This window comes from Polyodon spathula, chromosome 30 (genome assembly GCF_017654505.1).
Source record: "Polyodon spathula isolate WHYD16114869_AA chromosome 30, ASM1765450v1, whole genome shotgun sequence".
NCBI classification, from domain to species: domain Eukaryota; kingdom Metazoa; phylum Chordata; class Actinopteri; order Acipenseriformes; family Polyodontidae; genus Polyodon; species Polyodon spathula.
This window is the reverse complement of record NC_054563.1, coordinates 3,083,244-3,108,234: the sequence shown is the minus strand read 5'-3', so window position 1 is coordinate 3,108,234 and position 24,991 is coordinate 3,083,244. Positions and strand designations below refer to the sequence as shown.

Sequence of the window (24,991 nt, the reverse complement as noted above, 5' to 3'; positions counted from 1 at the left end):
AATTATACAGAACTGAAGTTGATCATTTCTGGTAACTGTGCCTGGCTACTGCACTCGCTTTATGATGTTTGCAATTATTCTGAATTGCTCTTTTGCTCCAATACTGAGATTTGTTTCTCACATTTCTCCATTGCTCAGTCTAACCAGCTACCCTCTTGCCTGCACGCCTGTGCTGTTTTTCCATGCTTCTTAGGTTCCTGGTTCTTGAGATCTCACATGGCATTGTTTCATGGTATGGTAAAATTACAAGAAGTAACTTGGTGTAAGAAGCGCTGTCTAATGCACTGTGTTAGCGATCCAGATGAGAGGGGTTCCGGCAGCTCTATAACCACACCTCTAGAGGAGACTGGCTCTTTTGGATAGTGGTTAAGAAGCTTGCTTGTGTGGTTGCCGGTCCACAACCAGCCTCCCCTCTCTTACATTTGCAAAAAGCATGTCAGAAAGGCCAAGGAAAGAAGATCAACTATCCACTGCAGGACAATGCCCGCTAGAGTTATAAAAATGTATCACTTATACTAATTACTATTACAAAAAAAAAGTTTATATATACAAGGGAAGTTGGCTCTTTTGACTAAAAACAAATACACAATATTTAAATAAATACATAAATAAATATACTAGTAATTTAATTATACGGTTTAAATTTACCAAACTCTTTGGAGCAGAAAAGATACTTTCAAGAATAACAACGTTTAATTAGAATGTAAAACAGCAACGTGGGCCATCTGGAAATTAAGCGAATAATCAAGGGCTCTTAAATCAAGTTATAGACATCTTTTTTTTTGGCTTTTTTTTTTTTCTAGCACAGAACCTTAATGACAACACTGTCAGCTCCAATCAATTCAACTCGAGTCCAGAATCAATTTTTCAAACTTTATGACAGGTCTAATAGCTTCCACCTGTTTCTTGGATCCTGACTGTTGAATGGCAAGTTACCAGTGAGATGGTGGAAATGCAGACAAAGACCTCTATTAGGTGCAGGCTGTTTCTACTGCTGTGAGGTCATTCAGCCATTAAATGAGTTCCAGCCCACTAGCCTGCCCTCCCAGCACACTGGTTCGTTCTCCCTCCCCCCTTCCTCTCCCTCTCCCTCTCCCTCGTCACAGTGTCATTACTGCAGCAGGGTTACCATCACTCACTCCAGAGGCGGAGTGCTATCTGCTGTTCAGACCCTTACTGAAGGCTCCTGTGAACAGGCTGCTAGTACAAGCAGGAGTCTGTTCTCTCCTCCCAGTGCGAGCCCTACTGGTGCAATATAGTCAGCCTGAAGCATACATAATCCAAACAGATTAAGGAGAAGAAGATGAAGCACCACCACCTCGACATGGAGCAGGGTACATTAAGTAAACCTGTTTTACTTGTTAAGTGAAATCCCCAAGACAGTTTCAACATCAAATCTGTGTTTTACAATGCAATGCCACAAGAGAGGCTAGTTTTAATTGTGTAATTACTAGAACAAGTTGTTCAGTGGTTGTTTTGTGTGTGTTTGTTTCATGGCTTGAATGGTCTGATTTGTTTAATGGTGTGCAGGGGTTCAATGAAATGCAGGATTCTAAGAACAAAATAAACCTACTGTGCCCAATTTCCAACGGTAACGGTAATACGGTTATGCATTTTTTCAATCTCTATGAAGCTTGAAGCTTTAAGTATAAAGGAGAAATGAGAGGAGTCTATAAATATATATGATCTGAACCATGGCAGATCTACAGGACAGGCCCAGGGACTCTTCACTATTACTCCTGCTTGTCAATTCCAATTCCATTTCCTATTCCAATTCCTTTTTAAAAATGTCCAATTCCCATTCCCTATTAATCAATTCCAGTGCATCAATGATCAAAACCGCAATTAGCAGTATTCTGCTAAAATGTGCTTCTCACGGTGGCAACAACAAATCACTTAAATGGAAGTTACTGTTAGTCTATTACATTGGATTCCAATGAAAGCAGCTGTACAATCACAGCAATTATTAATGTCTCTAAAATATCAATTCCAACTCCAATTGCAATTCCGGCGAAGGAATTGGAATTGAAGAACAGGAGCTGACCGCAACCCTGCTGGAGCTGATGAGATGCAGTGCGGAGAGGTCTGTGAAAGAGCAGGTTGGTTAAGGAGACATTACAGGGCAGTGGAATGAATCTTACCCGTCCAGCAGATCCATGGTCGTGGGCGTCACTTCCGCAAAGAGGACGATCTGCCCCAGGCTCCTGGACCGCAGGCTCCGGGAGTACGTCTGGAGGTCCAACTGCTCAGAGGAGAACCCCGAAGGCTGTGTGACCAGAGGAATGATGCCCTCCATCAACTCCACCCCAGGCTGCAGAGCTGAAACCACTTTCAGAGAGACCTTGCTGGACCTCAAGATCCCCTCTGTGTCCACTGCGGTCGACAGCCATTCCAGGAAGGAAAGCCTGGTTGACTAAAAATAAAAAAATAAAAAACAATTTAAAGACTAGACAGGTGAACAGGCCAAATAACAGGTGAATGGCTGGAAAACTCCTCACTTCCATAACCTCTGGTCAAGGTGGTATCAGACATTATCGCAGGATTAGAAACTTTTATCTGAAATCAGAAAGTTGTGTTCGAAGGCACTACCACACAGCAGAAGACTGTGGAACATTCTCATAGACAATCTAGATTTCAAAAAAATGCACAAAACGGAAGGAGAGCACTTAAACACTGAAAAAGAAATAAGATTTAAAGATTTTGAAACCACAATAAAAAGGCACCATTTACTAGTTTCTAATTCACCCTAAAACCCGGATTACTGGGCATTACTTGGTCGCCGACCTGGTCTGTACAGTAGTGGTGTATGTGGTCAACAAGCAGACCTGATGAGGGGTCTACTGCTTAAATATAAGCTTGTAAAGTAAGTACAATTTGTATGCATGGATCACAAAGTTACCTGAGCAGCTGTTGTGCTCAGTGGTATTAGAGAAATCCTGGAAACTTGTCGTTGCAGCTATCTTGAGCAATATGTTAAATATGTTAATAAAAGAATGCTGAAAGCAATTCCACCCTCTTTAAAGGAGGTTAGGGTCAGGTTTTGCATAATCATGCAGTACTGCAGAGAGGTTGTAAAAGGCAGGCTGAAGGAATTTTCCAGGCACATGTGCATATTTTAGGTAATGCTTCTTTCATGGAGTCTTTGATGTAGCGATTAAAAATAATAAAATAAAAATCACTTTTGATGTCACATGTTTTTTGTGCATATCCTCCTGCTCATTGGTAAATCCATCAGTTCCATCTGTGAGCAGGAGGATGATAGGAAATGTAGTTCTCAAAGGTCCACACAGGTACATGTGAAGCCATCTTGAGGCAGGGAATGCAATTTAAAAGTTTATGTAAAAAAAAAAAAAATAAAAAATATAAAAATTGAAAACAATACACACACCTTACATAAACAGTTGTAGCAACACATGGGAACAAGTAACACAATAACATAAAAAGGTCATTATGTACCCTTTAAATACAGTTGCACACATATTTCCAGAAACATACCTTAATCAGAACAGTCTGTGACTTTAACCAATGGACAAGAGCACGTGTAAACTTGATTACAGTATAAAGAAGCAGAGTCTTCTTTTTTAATTCCTATTCCTAAGTCTAAAAAGAAAAATTGGCTTGCTAACATAACCAGGACTGGCGTAATGCCCATCTCAGCGCTTAAGGTTCTAGATCCAGCTTTAAAAGTCTGCATTAGCAAATACTATTGCTACAGAGTGAAGTTTACATTACAATTTGCCGCGTTCTAATTTGTGGTGCAAAGGCATTACCAGGTCCATTCTTCTTGATGCCATCAGGGCCCCGAGTGTGACCTTGACAGTGCAGAATAAACAGCATATTAAAATTGCAAGTTGAACGATGATAAAAAAAAAGAGGCATGTAATGTAGGGTCCCTGGCTTGTGAGTCTGTCTACATGTGGGTTGAAAACATGAGGTTTCTTTAACCTAATATAATACCAGATATATTTTTTTAAGGCAACCAAGCATTGCAAAATTAAATATATAAGGAGCTTCAGGTTCCCAATGAAAACATACAGGAATAAGTTGGAAGCATGAGACTATTTTTAAGGAAGTATATCCAAAAAAAAAAACAAACAAACAAAAATAAGTTGACATGGTATTGTTAGATGGTTAAAACACAATTCTGTTTCTGTCGATTGGAAGATATTTGAACAGGAGACATTTTAATACAGTCAGTTTTAGTTACACATTCATTTTCAAGCCGCCAGTCTGCTCGGGTGTGTTTTCTTCAGGCTCATAAGGCTGGAAGTTTGCTTTTTTTTTAATTTTTTTTTTTAAAAGAGAATAAGACAGAACTTCCAGTGCTTTGAACACCTTAGAATAAACAAGTGAATCATTTGTTTCTAGTTAAGGCTGCATAAGGCTGAAACTATCAATCTGAAATAAAAACCCTAAACGGCGTAGTATTTTACTATACTGAAAACATCCTGTTTTTGTTTTTGTTTGTTTGTTTTGTTTTTTTAAGTTTCATCGTCCATCAATTGTGATCCAAAGTGAAATTTTGAAATAAATACAAAACTAAAATATAAAGATGACTAACAAATTGTGAAAGTGTGAGCGATGGTTTCAGGCAGGGTTTAAAAATTTACATCTGGTTTCACAGATCCCAACTAGGGAAGGTAGTCCAGGATTAGTGCTAATTGGGGTCTGTGAAACCACCCCTAAATCAATTTTTAGCTTTAGTTTCCTGCTTTAAAAATAAATAACTCAATAAATAAATAAATGATACAGCAAGGTTACATTTTAAAGATTGGAGTAAAACGCTTTAAGAACAGACCACCATTCATGGTTGTGACACACAAAAGCCATGAAGGCATTAGCCAAAACGTTTGTCTAAATTCACTTTTATTTATTTTTTTCCATACACACAGAAACAAGATATTTTGTACATGGCTACTTAGAGTGATGCCTCATTGCAACAACAATGCTCCACAGCTCTTCCTTCAGCTAGTAAGAGAGAGAAAAAAAATCAACCTTTGAAAGACACCATCTGGTAACTGAATTGTCTCGTTAGCACCCATGGCGTCTGAAAGGGCAGAGATGATAACGATGACTGCTAACATAATTGCTTGTGATCGGTATTAGAGCGTGTGGCGATAGCTAATCAATTAGAATCACTCATCAGCATGCTTCCATTATCTTCTTTGTACTTGTTACACTGCAGTAATTAGGGATCTGCGATCAGATTCCTGAGACAAATTCAAATACTATTTCAATCTCAGAGCTCATGCTGCTGCCTGGTGCTGAATAGGGTTTTACAAATCAAAGAACTAGCATTTAAAACAAGATATCTATAATAATAATAATAATAATAATAATAATAATAGTTATAAAATAGAAGTAGTTTATATTATATTAAATAAGTGAAGGCACAAACCTGTTCATTTTTGTATGACCACGAGACTCATGGAATATAAAACAGCTGTATACTAATGTGAAGACACTATCTCAAAGTGTGATAACGCCTTTATCATACAGTCACATAAAATGTCAAACTACCTAAATTTGTCAGCCATATTGGTCAATGTCAAGGTTATAGAAATATTTAGTTATCACCATTTCTGCAAAATCTGTACCTCATATGGTCTCTGACAGTACAGACAGACACAAAAGGGTTAACTTTGTATGATTCCCACAGATAATCAGAAAACACAGGTGTATACTAAATAGGGCACCAGTGTAGTTCTGTCTTTATATACAGGAGATGTTGATACCTCATGCTCCTAGACGCACCTTGAGCAGTGAACGCTAAACTTTTGGCAGTTCCTTCTAGGCTGTTTACAGTCAGGAGGAGCGAGGGCCTTTAGCTGCTCTGCTCCCTGCCTTTGGAACTCCATCCTGAGTCAGATCAGGAACGCTGGCACCGTCGAATCTTTGAGATCAAATTAAAAAGCAGATTTGTTTGCGTCGGCTTACTCTTGAGCTGGATTGACTGGCCAGTGTCCTGGGATGATTCCGGGGAACAGCGCTATTTAAAAGCAAATAGTATTGCTTTGTATTTATTATCAGCAAACCAAAAAAGTATTTTTACGTTTGGATATAATTTCAAAATTCACACGCTTATGGAAATATTCTTTCATTTTTAAAATATAAATGACAAGATGAGCACTCAAAAAAATTTACTAAACACAATTTTTTTTTTTAATTTGTGACCCCATACAGTAGTTGCGTAGAGTTTATGCAACAAATACAATATTATGAATGTATTTCTTTATTTAAAAATCTTATGATTATATATATATATATATATATATATATATATATATATATATATATATATATATATATATATATATATATATAAATATATAATATATATATTAAAAACGTACTGGATAATCTCTGCATGCAAGAATAAAATATATATTTGGGGCTGAAAGTTCACACATTTGAATCTAGTAGCACATTCTATATGGACCCTAACGTTACACATTCTGCATGGATCCCAGCATGCGTAGTCCAGTCCTTGAATTATGTAGTCCTCATGCTGGGATACTATGCTTCTGAATTGCTAAGGTGTACGCTGCTCCTCTATTTTCCTTTTGCAGCAATTAAAAAAAAAAAAAACGAATCTGGAAGCAATCTTGCTGGCAGCTGCTCTCCTTAGCCGAATGTTTGTTGTAACAGAGTGGCTGGGGCAGAGGTGAAATGTTAACCTGAACTCCAAACATACCCAAGAAGAAGAAGAAGAAGAAGAAGGGTACAAATATAGTTTTGCTTTTGGAAACACTGTCTTTTTGTATCAGTTAAAAATCAACAGGTCCAAGTGGGTCTATAAATGAAAAGCCAACTTGTCAAAGTGATTCACGAATCATATTAGAAATGATCTCAAAACTGCTTTTGAGCGTTTTAGCGCAGTTTTGATAAATGACTTGCAGAAGGAGGTCCGACTTAAAACACAGGGAGTCCAATTGTGTGGCTTTCAATTTGCGTTAATTGAACTTTTTATTGTGACTGCTGTCGAGTATTATCTTTATCACAGCGGTGACTGATTTAACCGATTCTCACAGAATAAACACGACTGCGTAAAACATAAACCATGACCTACAGCCTCTTTACAATAAGTACATATTTTTAATCCAGTGTTTATTTAGCCACATTGGATCTGTTCATCTTTATCTATTATTATTATTATTATTAATAATAATAATAATAATAATAATAATAATAATAATAATAATAATAATAATGTTTCACAAACCCTGATCAGCACTAATTTTTGACTACCTTGTTACCTTAGGAGAAGTCACTTTGTGTCTTTGTAAAAGAGGAGTGCTTGGGTAGCCCTGGGATAGGCTACCTTTGAAAGGTGGTGTTGCTATCCTTTTATCAGCTTTCTAAATGAACCAAGAAAATAAAGATAACCCATGATGTTTGTTTCTTTTTTTTTTTGCATTAGCTTAACTGCACACAGTTCTAAAAATTTTGAAAAGCCACCAGAATTCAAATGTTCATTTCATTTTAACTTTATTTTCAAAAGAAAATGAGATGTCAGCTCTTGTGTTCATTTTTTAAATAATAATACATTTAACTGCTTTGGTTAAATACATGTTTACAGTTAATTACAGTTCAGAGTCAATTACCTCCAAAGAGCAGACACTACTCCATACTGAGAACAGGGGCAGAGTCAAGTTCATTAACAGAAGACATGCAGCATCACTCCGGTTCATTAAAGCTATACATTGACTCATATAATAAAACAGCAAGCCATGACAGTTTTCTTGTACCAGCTTAATAAACACACAAGGTGCTCCCCCTTTATAACGCTACAGTTGGGAGCCATAGTTAAGAGATGTGTGTACTGGAGTACTAGTCCTAGTGTAATGGCATCATGGGGCAAATGAAAGTTATACCCTGTTACGAAATATAATGGGCCACCTTCTAACGAGGGAGCACTGTGTGTGTGCGTGTGTATGTATGTGTGTGTGTGTATATATATATATATATGTGTATTATATGTATATATGTATATATATATATATATATATATATATATATATATATATATATATATATATATATATATATATATATATATATATATATATATATATATATATATATATATATATATATATATATATATATATATATATATATATATATATATATATATACACACACACACACACACACACACACACACACACACACACACACACATATGAACGGGTTTATTTTGGATGTACAAAAAAGGTTTCAAATTATTTAAAACATCTTTTATTTCAGGACATTTTGGACAAGTGTCTCTTCAGCTGTGCATAAAGAAAAGCACAGTGCCGTAAACTTGTTATTTTTCAAGAAAGTATTTGTTATTTTTTATTAAATATAGTTATTTCCAGAAACATTGCCAAATTAAAACTGCTAACTGGCTGTTTTAGGAGTCTGACCTGTGTTTTATGATACAGTACGATGTTGGGTATTAGTATTGTGTGCTCTCTGGGTACTGTTTTCAGGCAGCACATGGACTGAACTGTAGCTACATACTGCCACCTTGTGGAGATGCAGCACAGTCGCTGTGCAGATGGAAGTAGGGTTGTAAAAAACTAAAACGATTACCGTGATGTTCTGGAAATGTATTTAGTGTTGATTATTAAGTCTACTGAAAAACCATAGAAAATAATCATTTAATCCTCATTAATTGGGCCCTCTGTCATCTAAAGCCAGACAGGACCAGTGCCACTGTGACTGAGATGTGTTCTACTAAATTGTCCATAAGGAGATTCTGGAGGTGGCAGGGCAGGGGTGGTGGGGTTAAGTACCAAGTGTCTAGCACCACTAAAGGGCAGCAAATATCCATCTTTACCAGTACAAAGCAGCATACTGACCACTGTTTTTAATATCTGGAGTCTAGGGAGATACTCGAGGCAAGCTGCGAATCAACCTAAGGAATCTGTATAAATGATGCCATGTGTTCTACGCACGGGACCACACACATGGCATCATAACAGAAATCATTTTGCACAGTTTGAGCAGCTTTTCAGTCCTCTCACCCAAACCGCACGAGACAACACCTCCTATAACAGTAAGAGGAGGCGCCGGTACACACAAAGCATTTCACCTTCACTCCAGGTTCAGCTCTACACAGAAACTTGAATTCTCTCTTTGGTGTGAAATGCCCAGGATAGGTAATTCAACCAGCTCTATTGTTATTGTAATATCCACAAGAGGAAGCGCAGAAACAGATTCATGCATGGTCTGCACATTCCCTGCATAGCTGTGGGTATGACATCACTGGCAAAGACCTATTTAAATATCAATATCAGGGGGCTTACAAAGACACAATGGAGGAATTAACTGAAGCCCGCCAAGCCCAGAAAGATAGACATCTATGCTAGGCTTAAATGGAGGCCAGCAGACAAGGCTCTCTTTCTATTCACTGGCTATTTTTACAGGGATGCTCAGAATTGTTCATATAAACTTTAATGATTGCAACACATAATTCATACGAGACAAGTTTATATTTCAACCCGTGCCCTGATGTATTCAAAATGTGTAAAAACAAGTCTCTTTTCTAATGAAAACGTTAATGACCAGACATATTCTACACTATTCTGTAATTCTGTTGATACAAGAACAAGCCATTCAATTGTTAAGCAATTCTCCAGATGAATGCAGAAATGCAAGTGTGATATTCAGAGGGATGGTTGAGTGGACAGACAGACAGACACCCCGACACATCCCCAGAATCTGGTATTCCCAGTAACTTAAATGTTAATGCCAAATTTCATGACAATTTAACAACTGATTCTCCACATTTCCACACGTGTGAAGCATGACAGACATGCAAACCCCTCTCCACAGGGGGGTAATGAAAACAAACACTCAAGGTACTCTCTTCAGTACTGTGCCTGATTCTCTTTCAAGTTAGTCTTTAAAATAATAGATTACTTAGCTTGACCCCCAGAGGGCAGCACATATTAGAGAACCAACATGTCAGAACAAAAAAAAAATGCACTGGGTCACAGTTTTATTCCACAAGGAAATAACAGACCCATGCCATATAGTTTCACTGGATAATTTAACAAAGACACTTTAATGTCAGCACGTTCAGATCCTGTGCCAGAATTAATGCAATTTAAAAGGAGCCCACTGGCTGATCATCAATGGGTGTTCAGTGCAGACCCGACAAGAAGTTACAAACAGGCATAACTGCCTGTGCTGGGGACATCACGCAGTCCAGCAGCGCTTAAACAATGCTGCAATGCTTCTGCTTCTTTTCATGTCACTGAACCCTTTGAATTAATATTGTACCACAGATACAAGGCTCTGACACAGATTTCATAAGAAAATACTGCAAATCTGACAAAACAGCTATTGTGATGATCCAAACAACTTCTTAACCCACTCTAATGCAGACCTCCTGTATCTGTATTATATTTATTAATGTACTTCGGGGGTCAATAAATCACCCCTGGATAAACCAGCAGGATCTTACAGGGCGACGGCTGCCACTGTTCGGGTAATTCAAATTAAGAGTCCGTAAAGCTACGCTGTAATAATTCTTTTTCAAATCCGGCGCCTCTAAAGCACCTGAGCGGGTTCTCAGTGCAGTGAAAGCCGTACCTCTGTGGTGGCGAGGAGGTAGAGAGGGCTGGGAGGGGGCACGACGCTCAGCTCACAGCTCAGCCCGAGAGCGCCGAGGATCTCTGTGAGGACCTCGTAGCGCCGGGCGTTGCTGACCTTCAGCATGTTGAAATCCTCGGGGTCCTGGATCTCCTGGGAGTCTGGGGGAGTGTCCAGGAGCACCTGCCACAGCGCCGGAGACAGACGAGAAAGGAATCTGGTCACTGAACAGTCATTAGTACTGGGATTGTTTTGTTTTTTTTAGGCATTCCAAGTTTTACTTTAACAGCTTTAGTCACATCATGCCATTTTAACATGGAAATTCTATTTTAATACAACCCCTACCCTCATCTAGCAAGATGAAAGGACTCAAACTAGGGGTGTTAGTCTCCAATTACTTTCCTAAATGTTTTAACTTTACTATTAAACTTGTTTAAACTTTTGCATATTGGGAATGTACAGTATTTGTGAATAAAACTACATGTGTACAGCACTTAATTATATAAGGTATGAAACATGGAATATTAAATTAATTGCCCTACACTTTACACTTAGTACTATGTAAATTGCTAAGAACAACACATTTATTTGGTCTGTATATTTTTGACAGCGGTAATGTTTGGCAAAACCCCTAAACTGAAACATGAACATTTTTCCAGTCAACTGTAAGGACGCTCCCCTAGATCGAACACCGGCAGTGTGACTGATCCTGGAGATGGTGCCACCAACTAGATAAAAACAAGGATTAGTTTTAAACGAGCATGCAGACAAGAACACACTCCAGTGGGCAAGCTGCTCACGTCCGTACACACACCCAGAGGACAGAATAAGCCAATCACAGGCCTGGGATTCACTTTAACATACAACAACTGGGCCTGTACTTAAATCATATACAAGTGTGTAATGGGGTGTTGAAAATGTGCAACATTTACAATAGTAAACACGGGACGGTAATGGCAGCTGGTCCAGCGCATCAGGGGCGGGGGTATTGAATGACAGTAATGGAACAGAGACGGGACGTATTTGAACTGAACCAAGCCACATGAATGCCTCTAATTCAACTGTGATACAGGTTTCATCTGGGGCTGTAGTGCAACTGCATGGCTTGGGTCAGACTTGTGTTGACGAATGGTTATCTCTTCTCCGATTAACAGAAACAATCTAGAACGTTATATTAACTGCAATAAATTATTACTGTATTACTGTACCTGGCTCAAAATGGCTTCCCCTCCATTATCCCCATAGGGCAGACGGACTATCACCATATCTTTGTCTTTGTTCCCCAGGTGTCCCCAGAACTCCACACCACTGTCCCTGCTGGCTGCGGCATTCTCATAGACCCTCCCGCTGGTCAGCACGTCCAGCTCGATGTCAGTGTTGTCAGCTTTAGTGAAGCACAGCTTGTGGATTTTGTTTTTCAAGGCTTCCTTGGGAGCTACGCTGACCCCGCTGAAGCAGAAGAAGGAAGCCAGCCCAAGTATCTTGCCCCCCTTGGAAAGGTAGTTCAGGAACAGTTTGTGAAACTTCTCAGGAACTAGCTCCTCCGAGGCACAAACCAGCAGCAAGGAGTTCTCTGCCCAGGGGTCCTTCAAAACCTGCTCTTCCAGCAAGTGGTAGACGATATAGCTGTCCATGTCTATGCACTCAGCCAGGATGGTCTTCACCTGCTGGTATCTGGCCTGGAACCGACTGGGATCAGAGCCAGTGTAGACCAGCACATTGGGTGGCTTTCCGCTAACATTGACCCGCCTGGACTGGCCAGTGCAGCTCTCATCCTCACTGCGGTTGCCAAACCCGCTGTAGTCATCAGGCAGATCGTGAATGTTCTCTGCAGAGGCGAATTTCACAGACTCAATGGTGCTGTTTTCCAGATCCAGACACTCATGGCAGCTGGAAAGGTGGAGGTGGTGTCCGTCTCTGTGATGATCCCCTCCCAGATAGGCCTGATTCTCCTTCTGGTCCTTGCTCTGTGCCTGGTTGGTATTCTCTTCCTGAGCCCTACCTGAGCTTTGGTCCTTCTGCAGTCTTTGCACAGTTTTTGCAAGCTGTGGTCCATCCTGGAGATTGTCCCCCGACTCGTTATCAGATACCGTCTCCTTAAGCTTTGGCATCTCTGCCTCAGTCTGTTCAGTCTGTGTACCAGATACAGGGCTTTTCACTTCATCCATCTTGGTATTTTCAACCAGTTTCTTTAGTGCAGATTCCTCAAGTAACACAGCTGAAGGGACACACAAAAACAAAGTGAATAAAATACAGTATAATTTGAATAATACGGTCAGTGATGTAATGAAAACGCACCAGCTGGTTCTGTGACTAGCAAAGGGACATAGGCTTTTCAACTGCAGCTATAATCATGCCCAGAGAGAGACCAGCATTCACTTTGTCTTTATGAAGGCCATTGGAAATTGTGTGCAGGTGGCCTCAGTTCACAACACAAAAGCATAATTCAATAACAAAAGGTGCCATTATGTGGAACAGTATTATTGCTTGAGTGCAGTTCACTGACTGTTTAAAAATACAACCTTTCTGAATTTTGAAAAATACAGCCTTTCTGAAAAATGTGTGTAACAAAAACACCTACAACAGCTTTAAATAAACTTATTTTTTTCTTTAAAGATCCACATACTTACAAACTATTTTTTCTGGTACCATCCCATTGTCCATTTGTAACCTGTCCTCCATAAAAGCTACCCCAAGCCTGGTGAAGTTATCCACACTGGCATCTGCAATTAACTTGAATGGGTCGCCAGAGATGCAGGCGAGAGGCAAACAGTAGTCTGACCACTTTAGAATCTACAAAAAACAAAACGTTTTACTGTGAGCACTGCAAGAAAACATTTCAGGAGGAGCAGGTTGCAGGAAGACGCTGAAGATAGGATTCCTGATTTGGATAACAGGGTTAGACTATTTAGCTAATGGGTACACTGCGAGTACACAGCAACTTTTGCATCTGATGCTATGCACCACATATTGCAGTGGGAGAAGCTTGACTTTGTGTAATACTTACAACAGCCTTGGAAAATTGTAGCAATCTTTCTGTCAATGGTCAGATTCAGCAACAAGCTGTATATTACCTGTGCTACCCAGCAGTCCAGTGCAAACACTATCTGGGGCCCCTGCACTCTCTCAGTCCCCAGCCTCAACCACTAACCCCCAAGGCTTCTGATACTGCATGCTGAACAGCTATTATCTTTAAAAAGCTTTGTGACAGACAGGATCCTATCTCCCGGATATGATATGCTTTTGGTGAAAGCATGACTTGTCAGAAATATGCAGAAAGCTTTCTATATGCTTTCAATGGTCTGCAGCACTTAACATTAGACGTGCTTTTTTTTTTTCCCCATACCCGGAGACACTTAAGAATCCACAGCACCAGACAGCCACACCCTGTAAAAAAAAAGATAAAATACACAAACCCTAGCTTGCAGCCGACTGGCTGTAGCCACGGGGTCCTGGAATCACACAGTGTATCACAGATCAAGTTCCGGGCTGGAGGAGACAGCTCCGCAAATAAGTGCATCCTCCGTGGCCAAGAATGTCAGTACTCCAAATAAGAGGGATTGGGGGACAATGGCAGAGGTAATCCAATCAAAGCTGGAGCTTGTAGTAAACGAACCTCAATACACAACAACAAGCTCGTCCACTACCACTGAAGGGTAGATCCACAGAGTGCAGCGTTTTTGTTTTTTGGCGAGAGATGTTCCTGTGACAAGGGTGGAAATCAAGCAGATTTGTCCAAGTCTACAAAAAAGATCAAAGCCGGAGAAGCTTGACAACAAACACAAGCTCTTTCCACAGAAGCTGCTGTGTTACACTGTGTCCTGTCTGTGCCTTTGAAAACAGTGCCTGACAGATCCTCTGTCTTCCTATCAGGGATCAATAAAGCAAGCTAAAATAAACTACCCAGTCCTTCCTCTGTGCATCTCTTATTTCTCTATTACAGAAGCATACTTCCCTATGTTTCATTTGATGAATGTTTGGCTGGTTTAAAATTTGAGATTTAGGTTTTGGTTTCTGTTTTTTTTTTTTTTAAGCTAATCAGCCTAAATGCAATTCCACACTTTAAATCATTAGAGAACACAATGTGATTCTTACAACAAAGTTTCCCTGCTCCTACAGGGTACTTGGACAAAAGTGGTTAATTTATTGCACAAATCACATGAATTTAATAATGTATAAAGCCGTAGCTTCCTGTTGCAAGCCAGTGTCTGTCAAGTGCACAGCTAAGTGCTGTTTTACAGCTTACTGGTTGGTTGTTATCATTGCAGTCAAATCTGGGGTGGCAACACTGCAGTTGTGGGACGTACAGCTGGTTAAAATATTTCCCATCTATTTTATTCATTTATTTTTGTTTGCAAAGAAAGACATTAAATAGTAAAACAAAATAAAAATAAACAAGGAATGTTGCTTTCATAAAACAAAAGCAAGCAACTACAAAAATAATCTTGTTTTATTTTAAAAGCGCTACATACTGTAACACCCCACTGTGCATATCTGACACACGGTAGAACTCTGCAGACATCTGGAAAAAAAACCTAAAATAGAAACTTGGATCCTATATTACCATAACCTGATCCCACACTGTACAGTAGGTATAGTATATTTTCCATACAGTACTTTCATTGCTACGTTCACATTTCAAACGCTTGCACTTTGTGAATAAATATTAAGTTTACATTTTGTTAATTATATTAAAGCAAATCAATGAAACAGGAAAACATGAATTATAATTCAATTACCATGGATTTACTTTAAGTGTAAGACTAATTTCTTTCGATATCACACAACAGTACATTTTCACAACACAGTTCATTAAAATCATTATCATTAACAGCCTACAAAACATGTCTGCAGTGAATGATCCTGGTAGTAGCCAGTTATGTGGGTCAGCAGCTTTCACTGTCGTGCTGGGATTAGACCCGAAAGGCAATGTAAACGCAGGACTGCCCTTCTATTGACCCGAATCAATACTCCTAACGCCGCTCAGCCCAGACTGAAAGAAAACAAATCTGATAAACAGGTAAAGCAGTTAAATACACACAGTTCTGCAGGAGATTAAAAAGCACACCCACCTTTTTGGATGAAGTTGGCAGCTTGTGTAAAGAGGCTCCCTGTTCCTGCCCTGATGCAGCTTCCAGTACAAACGCAACATGCTCTCGTCGAGGAGCAGAGTCCAAATAAATCAAAGCTGTTCCCCGGAGCAGGGTCCACTTGCTCAGGTCTTCACAGGGCTGCAAGTGACACACACATACATAGTACAGCAGGTATTCCCCATCTCTGCCACACAGCACAAAGTGTGAATGTCTCTTAACGTTAACTATGTGTCCAGCTATATCCACGCAATGCAAAGCACTTAATACATACAGCGGTGGCCAAAAATGTCCCATTTTCCCATTTTTGTCAGTTTTTCGTTAAGTAGATGGAAAACTAGTATGCTAACGTATTGAATTACATACATTATTCAGCATGTTTCATTCACCTTATGATAATTAGTTAATTCTAGAGGGTGACATAAAATGTTTGGCCATAGCTTTATGTCATATTCTGGAGGATTATCACTTTAAAAAGACAACTTACATGCACTAAAGTTATCATCTAAATCACTTAATTTTAGTCTAAAATGACCTGATTTTAGTTTTAAATACATCCTAGCCAGTTAAGACTATCAATTCCATTTTAGCTGCATCTCTGAAGCTGTTCAGTACAGAACTATAATGAGTATTACTGGGGTACAGTTACAGTGCTTAACATGTAAGTTGTAACATTAGATAGCTTACATCAATTAAAAATGTACAGCCAGGCATTAGTTTGGATGCAAGTGAAAAAACTGGAAAGGATCAAAGTGCTATGGAAAGCAGTCTTATGCATGGCATATGAAAAACACATGGGGTACAGTATTCAGTAGGTAAATACAAAATGAAATACAAAGTTAGTTTGCATTACTCAGTCATCTGCAAGATCCCAAATGGCATTTGAACTATAAAGGTTTCTCATTACCATAATCAATCCCTTTTTTGTGGTACTTTTCTTCCATCCACACATAATCAGTCTATTATTATGTCTAATCTGTCAATTTATTCAGGACACTAAAAATATTAATCAACCAGCTTCCAATAACCAAATATAGAATGTTCTTAAACCAAAATATGTGAAGTCATAAATCAATTATTGGGCTGCTATGTATTTTCCTTACCTAAAAAATGAAAGGGTGGGATATACAGTAACAGTTAAAGTAACTATTGAGACGACTCGATTGTTAACTTGATTAACTGATAAAGTAACGGTAAAGCACTAAGACATGATACATATAGGTACGGACAGCTAATAAAATGTAATTGCATTTAAACACAATTAAAAATGATTTATACCAAATAACAAGTAATTGGTCAGTGTCTGTAATTACTTACCAGTTATTCACATCGTTTATAATATTTAGATATTATTACTACTGGACTTCGGTTTGCAACTACACACGCCGCGCGTTTCATTACTAAAAGTACAGGCTATAGCTCAAACTAAAACCCAAGGCTACGATTTATTCAGTTTATTTGCATCCTCAAACCTGTGAGAGAGGACCATAACCACCACATCCGCTACCAAGTCAGCGTGCAGGCCAGCGGTGCTGTAAACGGAACGTGTTTTGTGTTCAACAATGCGAGGGCTTTTGACACAGAATAGATAAAAACCTACAAACAGAAAGTGTAAACTAATGCAATGGGGTAAACTGCAAAGGAAACAATCACCTGCGCGTCTGTAATGTAAAACACCTTGCTGCCCAGCTGGATGCACGCTGTCTCCTGGAGGTCTGCAGGGCGAGTTACCTGCTTACTGAAACTGTGCCCCTGGCGCTGCTTTAATCTCTGCAGCTGCGCGGGTTTCAGGGCGCTGCAGAAAGTGAAGCTGCTGCTCCTGTGCAGTCTGTGCACGGTGCTTCGGATAACTAGCGTGTAACACCTCTGGAATCGCACCCACAAATAGACGTAGCACAGTGTAATCAGCATTGCTTATGACATGGGGGAAACCGGACTTGTCTATCCTCCGATACATTCATCCGTTCTTGCTTTTTCTCTCTCTGTCTCGTTTCCCCACTTCCCTGTTGATGCCCTTTCGACTCCTCCCAACTCCACGGTGTCATACCGTATATGCGCCCAAAAATGCGCTAAACTTTTTCAGTAAGAAATCAGATATTGAAGAAAGTGAATGTTTATTTAAAACTAATTTTGAAAGTGTTATTTTGACTCTAGACGTTAATCTTGGTGCCAATACATGGTGCCAATGCTGTAGGCATTACACATGGTACAGAGCGAAATCAGTTCTAACCATTTCCTCTGTACCGTATTATCACGCCTCTCGGGGAGTGAATCGTTGACAGTGCGATTATATTCTCTGCACTACGGTGTACACATTATTTTAGGTCGTTGCCGGGATGCTCCATGCCGGTTGGTTAACGCTGGGAGGCGTGGTTGTGTGAGTCGCCGTGACAGACGGCAAATATAATGATCATATAATCGTTGTAGAAAGACCCTCTCCCGCAAGAGGGCGACCGAGAGCGCTGTTCTATTGGCAATGTCAACAATAAAATAAACCAATAATAACATTATTATTATTATTATTATTATTATTATTATTATTATTATTATTATTATTATTATTATTATTATTATCAGTAGTAGTAGTAGTATTGTTATGCAACGTTCGGGTAACGGTAAATATTTTCAGTGTTAAGGTAGAGCAGAATGCTAGTTAATCAACTGATTGAATAAATAAAGACATTATTTTAAAAGTTATTTTAAACATAAAGAATATATACATTATAATAAAAAAAATAACAAGACGTGTGTAGTTTTGCTGTACTGGATTTCGAGCTGCTGTCTCAGTTATAAATACACGGTTAATTATACTGCAGCTTGCATTAGATCCATACAACCAAGGTAATGAAAAATAAAATTATACCAAAATTCTGAAGCAGAACTAAGTTGGTGCACATGGAAACATTAAACGGCTGATTCTAGTACTGAACAGGTCTAGTGACTGTTTGTGATAATGCCATTATCGTAACAGCCTTTTTCAGACACCGTCTTTTAAACGCATTCAAATCGGTAATACACCTGTGTATTATAACAAATAAACTCTTCCATTTTCCAGATGCCACTTTATCATCTCCCCTCAACGGTCTGTCAGCGTTTCTGCTGCATTGTATCAGGTGCTCAGCGGAGACAGACAGCAGCTCATTAGGAAGGAATCACACCCCCTTTTGGTTTTTTTTTTAGTTTTTTTTTTTGCCGTGAGCCCTGTTTACCCTGGGTGATGGGCTGGATAGGAAAGCCTTGATAAGCGGACGGGTCCTTGGCAGCACTGCTCAGTCGTGTCCGCTCTTCCTCGGGGTCGCTAGCGGTGGAATCGAGAGGCTCGCTAAAGCACGGGAAGATGGAATCCACGGTCTATACTCTTAAGGCTCAAGTGACCCATGCTTGCCAGTGCTGCAGACACATGCATTTACCACCGAACCGGGGACCAGCAAAATGGTATGCTGTTATATATTATTATATTACCTCTTCCCTTTACTTAGCCGAGGACAGATTTAATTCAGCTTATAATGAATCGTGTCTGTTAATAAAGAACGAGGTAGTTATGAGCCAATTTAATCAGGCGTATTTTTATGATTTTTTTTTTTTTTTTAATTTATGAATACATACAGTACAACAAAACATTTGATTTGATACGCTTTTGTTTATTGACAGGGTGTAGTCTTTTTAAAAATAATTTTACGCAGAATAATAATAATAATAATAATAATAATAATAATAATAATAATAATAATAATAATAATAACTTAAGTTTCTTATGTTTTAGTAGAGTCAAACTAGCGTGTTTCAGTGAATTTAGTTAGCAGACTTCCAATGGAGATTCAAGCAATACTTGCCGGGATGTCAGAAAGTGTTAATCAAACCCAATAAGCCAATGGCCTTAGTTGACATTGTGTTAAACTGTGTTCTAAGGCGAAGATTAATCAGTCAATGGGGAAGGCATTCCTGATCACACTGTTAATCTTGTTTTATATTGCGATCTATTACAGTACATAACGAGTCTAGGGTAAGCAACACGTTCATTTGTTGCTGAACTGTTCTGTACAGCACTGTCAGTATAATGTGAGAGAAGAGGTAAGAAACAATACTGGGTTTTGTTTTGTTTTTTCTCTTAGCAGTCCTGCCATGTGGAGACCCTGGATCCAGACCAACAGAGACATTCAAATGAGTCAAAGTCAGGTAAGAGATTGTGCGAGTTGTAATAGAAATGGATGTTAGAATAGACCTGCATTGATTTTCTGAGAGGATGAATTGTTACGAGTTTGACAACTTGCATGAAGACATATTGGAAAACAGAAGTACAATAGCTAATAATATATATATATATATATATATATATATATATATATATATATATATATATATATATATATATATATATATATGTCAATGATAATATTGCAAACTCCACTTTGGATCAGTGTTAGCAAGTTTTAGTAAAGCTATACCGTCTGTTCTGAGCATGTACATACAAGTCTCTTTACAGTGCTTGTTGGTGCTGTTCATTCTGTTCAGAAGTGCACTGTGTCTGACTTGTGCATCATGTTAGTGCAATGCTGCTGCAGCAGCCCCTTGTTCAAGAGCAGCACACAGTCATGCATTGCTTTTGGTTTGTTCACAGACAGACAGTATGGGCACTCGGAGGACAGGAGGAGCTCTGGGGTTCCAACATCCAGTCAGGTGTGTACTGAAGGTATATCACACCAGCAGAAGAACACAGGCGACTTATAGGGATTTGCTAGACTGTGCTGCACTTCCCTTCATTAAGTATCCGTCCTGCCTGTACTGGACTTCTTTGTTTGTTAAATATGCCACAGGGCCGTGCTTCCTGGTCGGATTCTGTTATAAAAAGTGATGGATTTGTTATAAATTTCCTTTTTTGTTCTTTGAAATTCAGGTAATGAAGTAAATCTCTTATCATTCCAGGGGTAAGATGTGCTCCAGGGTCCAGTTTGCATAATGCTTATCTGAAAGTAAACACAGCGATGCAAAGCTAGAAATACACAAGCCAGAATGTTTATTTAATCAGGGTTATTTAACTCTTTAAGAGCCAGGCTGCTGGACATATCCTTATTATTTCATCTGTACAATCGTTATTGATGTTAGACCACTAACTAAACAACGATCAAAACTACTTTTACACTTCAGTGACACAAGCTGGTATAGTAGCCTACTCTGTGCTGGTACTTAAACGGTTAAATGTACTGCAGTAATATTTTTAACCCATTAAGTGCCATTGTCCTCATTTGAGGACAGGCTGCTTTGTAATTTTTTTTGAAGCATTTGTAACTGTTAATTTAATTTTCTCTTTAACTATATTGTGACTGTAACATACTAAAATGTTGTGAACCGCAAAAGTTAAGTCTCGTTATAGTGTATCAAATTACATAAATACAGCTTGTGTTCTGATTTCTTTCAAATAAAATTCTCTATTGAGTGGGTTAAAAGGACAGATCTACAAGGCTATTGTCCGTTTGTTTAATGCAAGAACAATGTTTTAGTTGTTAAAACAGTAATAAACACTTTGGCTAGTGCTTTCTTCAGGTGTGCTGAATTTTCACGGGAGCAACAATAATGGAAGTCAGAGCCTATATATTTCTTTAGGATATGCTACTTGTGAATAAAAATGTTCTTTTCATTTGTCCCTAGACTTTACATGCCCAAGTCCAAATCCCACGACTATCTAAACAGCATGGGAGAGAAGGTTCTGGCCAGCTTCCCTGTGCAAGCAACAATCCACTTCTACAACGACGACTCGGATTCCGAGGAGGACGAGGAGGAAATCCAAGAGGAGAGGGGCCTCCCTCGATTATGAGGACTGGGGGCTGGATTTTGACAACACCGCAGATCTAGAAAGGGGAAACTACACGGAAAGACGGTCCCTGTTTTGAAAACAGAGAAATGAATACGCAGAGGAGACGGATCAGTGGCTGTCAGGAAACCCGGCCTCCTCGAGTGAAAGACACAAAGAAACATGGATAATGAGGTCAAACACCAACAGGAAATACCATTGAGTATGAAAGGAGAGGGCAGGGCAGCTACGCTGTCTAAAAGCTCATGTGCAACAGCTGGCAATATTATACTGGGGTCTTTGTTACTTCAGCTTCCCAAAGGCAGAATCCCTTACCTTCGTTTAAGGGATCTGCCAGGACCTGAAGTCTAGCAGTAATCTAACAGTAACCATTCTTTACCACAGTCCCAAGTGCTTTACTATGCTGTGCTACACCATCACTTTTTACAACTCATTCGCGTTTTATTCTAGACCTCAGTAGTTTGTATAATATTATTTCATACCCTAACCCACTACGACAGCCTCTTGGGTAACAATATGAAACTGCTTTGTGGAAACTTCCAATGCAGTTGTAAATCGCCGGCAATGCTAGATTGGTGCAATTGTTTTCTTTTTCTCTATATTAATATTAGATGTTGTGGATGTACAGATTGTAAATATTTTATAATAAAGTGTAAAGGTTTTGTATCATGTCGGTTTTTCTCAAACAATAAGTCAAAAGGTTTATTTTATGCAGAAACAAACAATATAGCATTAAAAATGTGTTAGACCACGTCGTTGTTGTGCTGTCATTTTTGTAGCTAACAGTTTTACCATTCTTTCTTGTTTCATTTTTTTCATTTAATTCAGGATTTACAAATATTTCAAACAATATTAACAATATAGATAAAAAGAATATAGCTGACATAAGGCACATATTATTGGCTTCCAGTTTGGTCAACATTTCATAGCAATGTAACTGAAGAAACTAAACATCTTGAACACAAGAAAAGGGGTGCACTAAGAGGTCAAACAAAAAAGTAGTTTTTCCTCTTTAAAGATGGATGCAGTGCATAGTTCAGCCAAGCCCTGGTGGAAGCTACCATTTACAAGAGTACTGCAGTATTTTCTATTTATCTGTGCAGACAGTGTGATTGGTTTTCTTAACTGCATTCCTCTATGCTGGCAGCTGCTATAAGAGTCACTCACCTGTCCCACATGAGAGCAGCTGTGCAGAGGTGTGACCAGCAGGGCTGCCTGACATGTCTCTGAGTAGAGCAGGATTCTACTTTCAAGTGATCAATTTCATTGATGATTTTTCAGCTGATGGATATTTGTACAGTGACTTGCAACCAACTACTGCTTAGGGTAGTCTCAGTTAAAGGGTACATAAGAACCTTTTTATTTTATTGTGTTATTTGTTCCCATGTGTTGCTACAACTGTTTACGTAAGTTGTGTGTATTGTTTTAATTATAATTTTCTTTTTTTTTTTTTTTTTACTTTTTGACCACTTTTTCAAACTTTTACATTGCATTCCCTGCCTCAAATTGGTTTCCCATGTACCCACATGGACCTCTCAGAACTATATTTCCCATCATCCTCCTGCTCACATATGTAACGGAGATGGATTTACCAGTGAGCAACAGGATGATGGGAAATGTAGTCCTTATGTACTCTTTAAATCAGCGTGGCCTGTTATGGTGAGTTGCCTTTATTAACAAACACAACCCATAATGAACCAAAAAAATACTGAAGCCTTAAAATGATGCGGACCATCAATACAACTAACATGCGTCTTTACTGCAATGCCTCCCAGCAAACTAACTTAAAGCATGTGTTCCAAGTGAAGGTATTTTTAAACCGTTATAGCCAAAAAGCTTACGAGCAGCCGTCATACAACAGATAGAAGCTCTCTGAAAGACCAGCATGACGGCCCCTTTACTGTCACCACAGTGAATTATCATCTGTGTCAGACATGAATGCTTAACTAAGAAATGAATACCTGAAAATCTATTTTGTCTAGCATAACATCAGGTGTGTATGCATTGTGTGAAAGAGGTACATTTAATAATCTTTTTAAATCTCTATGTGGAATGGTTACTTTGTATAAGTTCTTGTTTTTTAGGACTAATACCTCCACTAGTCATTTTTGATAAGTTGTCAAGGAAGCTTAAGGTCTGCAAAGCAGCATGTCACCAAGGCACATGGAGCTGGTGATGGAGCATGACCAAGTGCTGCCCACAGCAGGGTTTGAACCCGTGAACTTTCAACCACGAGGTCACAGCCTTACCTGGTGTGTCACCAACACCCAAACAAGACAATCCAAATACTGGTTATTGAAACAAGCAAACTCAGAGAGAAATAGGCTGAGACCCATGGCTGTCACTAGAAAGAACAGAAGTTATCTTTGGTGTCTCGTTTCCTTTTTTGTTAATAAATATCCTTGATGCTGTGTTGGTGATCTTTGCAATCAATTGAGGTATACCTTTTGACCTTGTTTTTTATCTGATGGATGATATCCCCATAAATCACCCAAGTCAGGCTACGGATCTTTACTGCAGTATTTTACAATACAGCCAGTGGGCAATGGCCCACGGCTCTTCCCTCGAAAGACTGCTTGCTAATTCTTACCAGTCAACCCTCTTTGGAAGACATGGAAACCCTTGCAGCCATGGCCCTTGCTGTACCCTTCACTAAGTGTCACTGCACTGTGATCAGATTTAGGGCTAGATTCTCAAAGCTAGACACTCCCAATTTGTCATGAGTACGGAAACACCAATAACTATTTTAAAATGACCCATAACACTTCATTTCACATTACTCAGTCTCAGCCACAGAAAATGACTCGGGTGATGGATTAGCCTGCTTCCAGATTGAGATCTAGACCTTACTGAGCAACTCAGGTGGGAACAGAAACAGCAGGTTAAGAATACAGACCCAGCCAACATCGATTCACTGCGCTGTATATTCATGAGACATGCCTTAAATAGCGTGTCTGAACGGTAATCATTCATTTAGTTTTCGTTTTAAATAAAAGTTTACAATTATTACACTCATTTAACCCCGCTATATGTGTGTTTTAACTAATACTCAAGAATAGTCCATTCTAATCAAGTTTTGATTCTCCAGAAAGACTATACAGGTAAGTTATCTATTCCATAGATAATGAGTTATTTATTTCTGATAAACAAAGCCCACTGCTCTAGTGACTACCAGGAGATTCCTAATAGATGAAGCAGGGATCCAACTTGGTCCCTAAACCTAAGTTTAGGATTCAGCTGGACGTGAAGGCCAGTCTCCCTTAGCAGTAGTGGTTTCTGACATCTGATCTGCTTTAGTTTACAATAAGGGCCGGGGTAAACCATTACACTTGGGTTTAAACACTGCACTGCTATTTGATCACAGCCCTGTTTGTTTTTGATGCCTTATCTCAGACTCTGATGACAGTGCTATAGCAGCCCCTCTAGCAGTGTCTGGGGCTGGGCACTGTGTGATAGGCTAAGCCTGGGTGAAACTGAGCTGCTTTGCTGCTCCACCGCAGACTGA

The 24,991-nt window shown here is 39.1% G+C and overlaps 2 protein-coding genes across 2 annotated transcripts in view; one reads left to right on the top strand and one right to left on the bottom strand.

Moving 5' to 3' along the window:
- The window catches only part of hlcs (holocarboxylase synthetase (biotin-(proprionyl-CoA-carboxylase (ATP-hydrolysing)) ligase)), a 38,728-nt gene extending 21,015 nt beyond the window's left edge, over positions 1–17,713 (bottom strand). The window contains exons 1-6 of the mRNA XM_041233165.1: positions 17,331–17,713; positions 15,660–15,818; positions 13,218–13,380; positions 11,796–12,805; positions 10,588–10,770; positions 2,142–2,413 (exon numbers count right to left, since the gene is read on the bottom strand). Coding sequence (XP_041089099.1) covers positions 2,142–2,413; positions 10,588–10,770; positions 11,796–12,805; positions 13,218–13,380; positions 15,660–15,818; positions 17,331–17,588 — 2,045 coding nt within the window. The 5' untranslated portion in view covers positions 17,589–17,713. The remainder of the gene's footprint in view (positions 1–2,141; positions 2,414–10,587; positions 10,771–11,795; positions 12,806–13,217; positions 13,381–15,659; positions 15,819–17,330) is intronic.
- Positions 17,714–18,851: 1,138 nt separating this feature from the next.
- Positions 18,852–22,296, top strand: ripply3 (ripply transcriptional repressor 3). The gene is made up of 4 exons (XM_041233264.1): positions 18,852–19,112; positions 19,790–19,853; positions 20,296–20,354; positions 21,324–22,296. Exons 1-4 carry the CDS (start codon positions 19,015–19,017, stop codon positions 21,487–21,489), a joined length of 387 nt encoding a protein of 128 aa, XP_041089198.1. The 5' UTR covers positions 18,852–19,014; the 3' UTR covers positions 21,490–22,296.
- Positions 22,297–24,991: the final 2,695 nt, after the last annotated feature.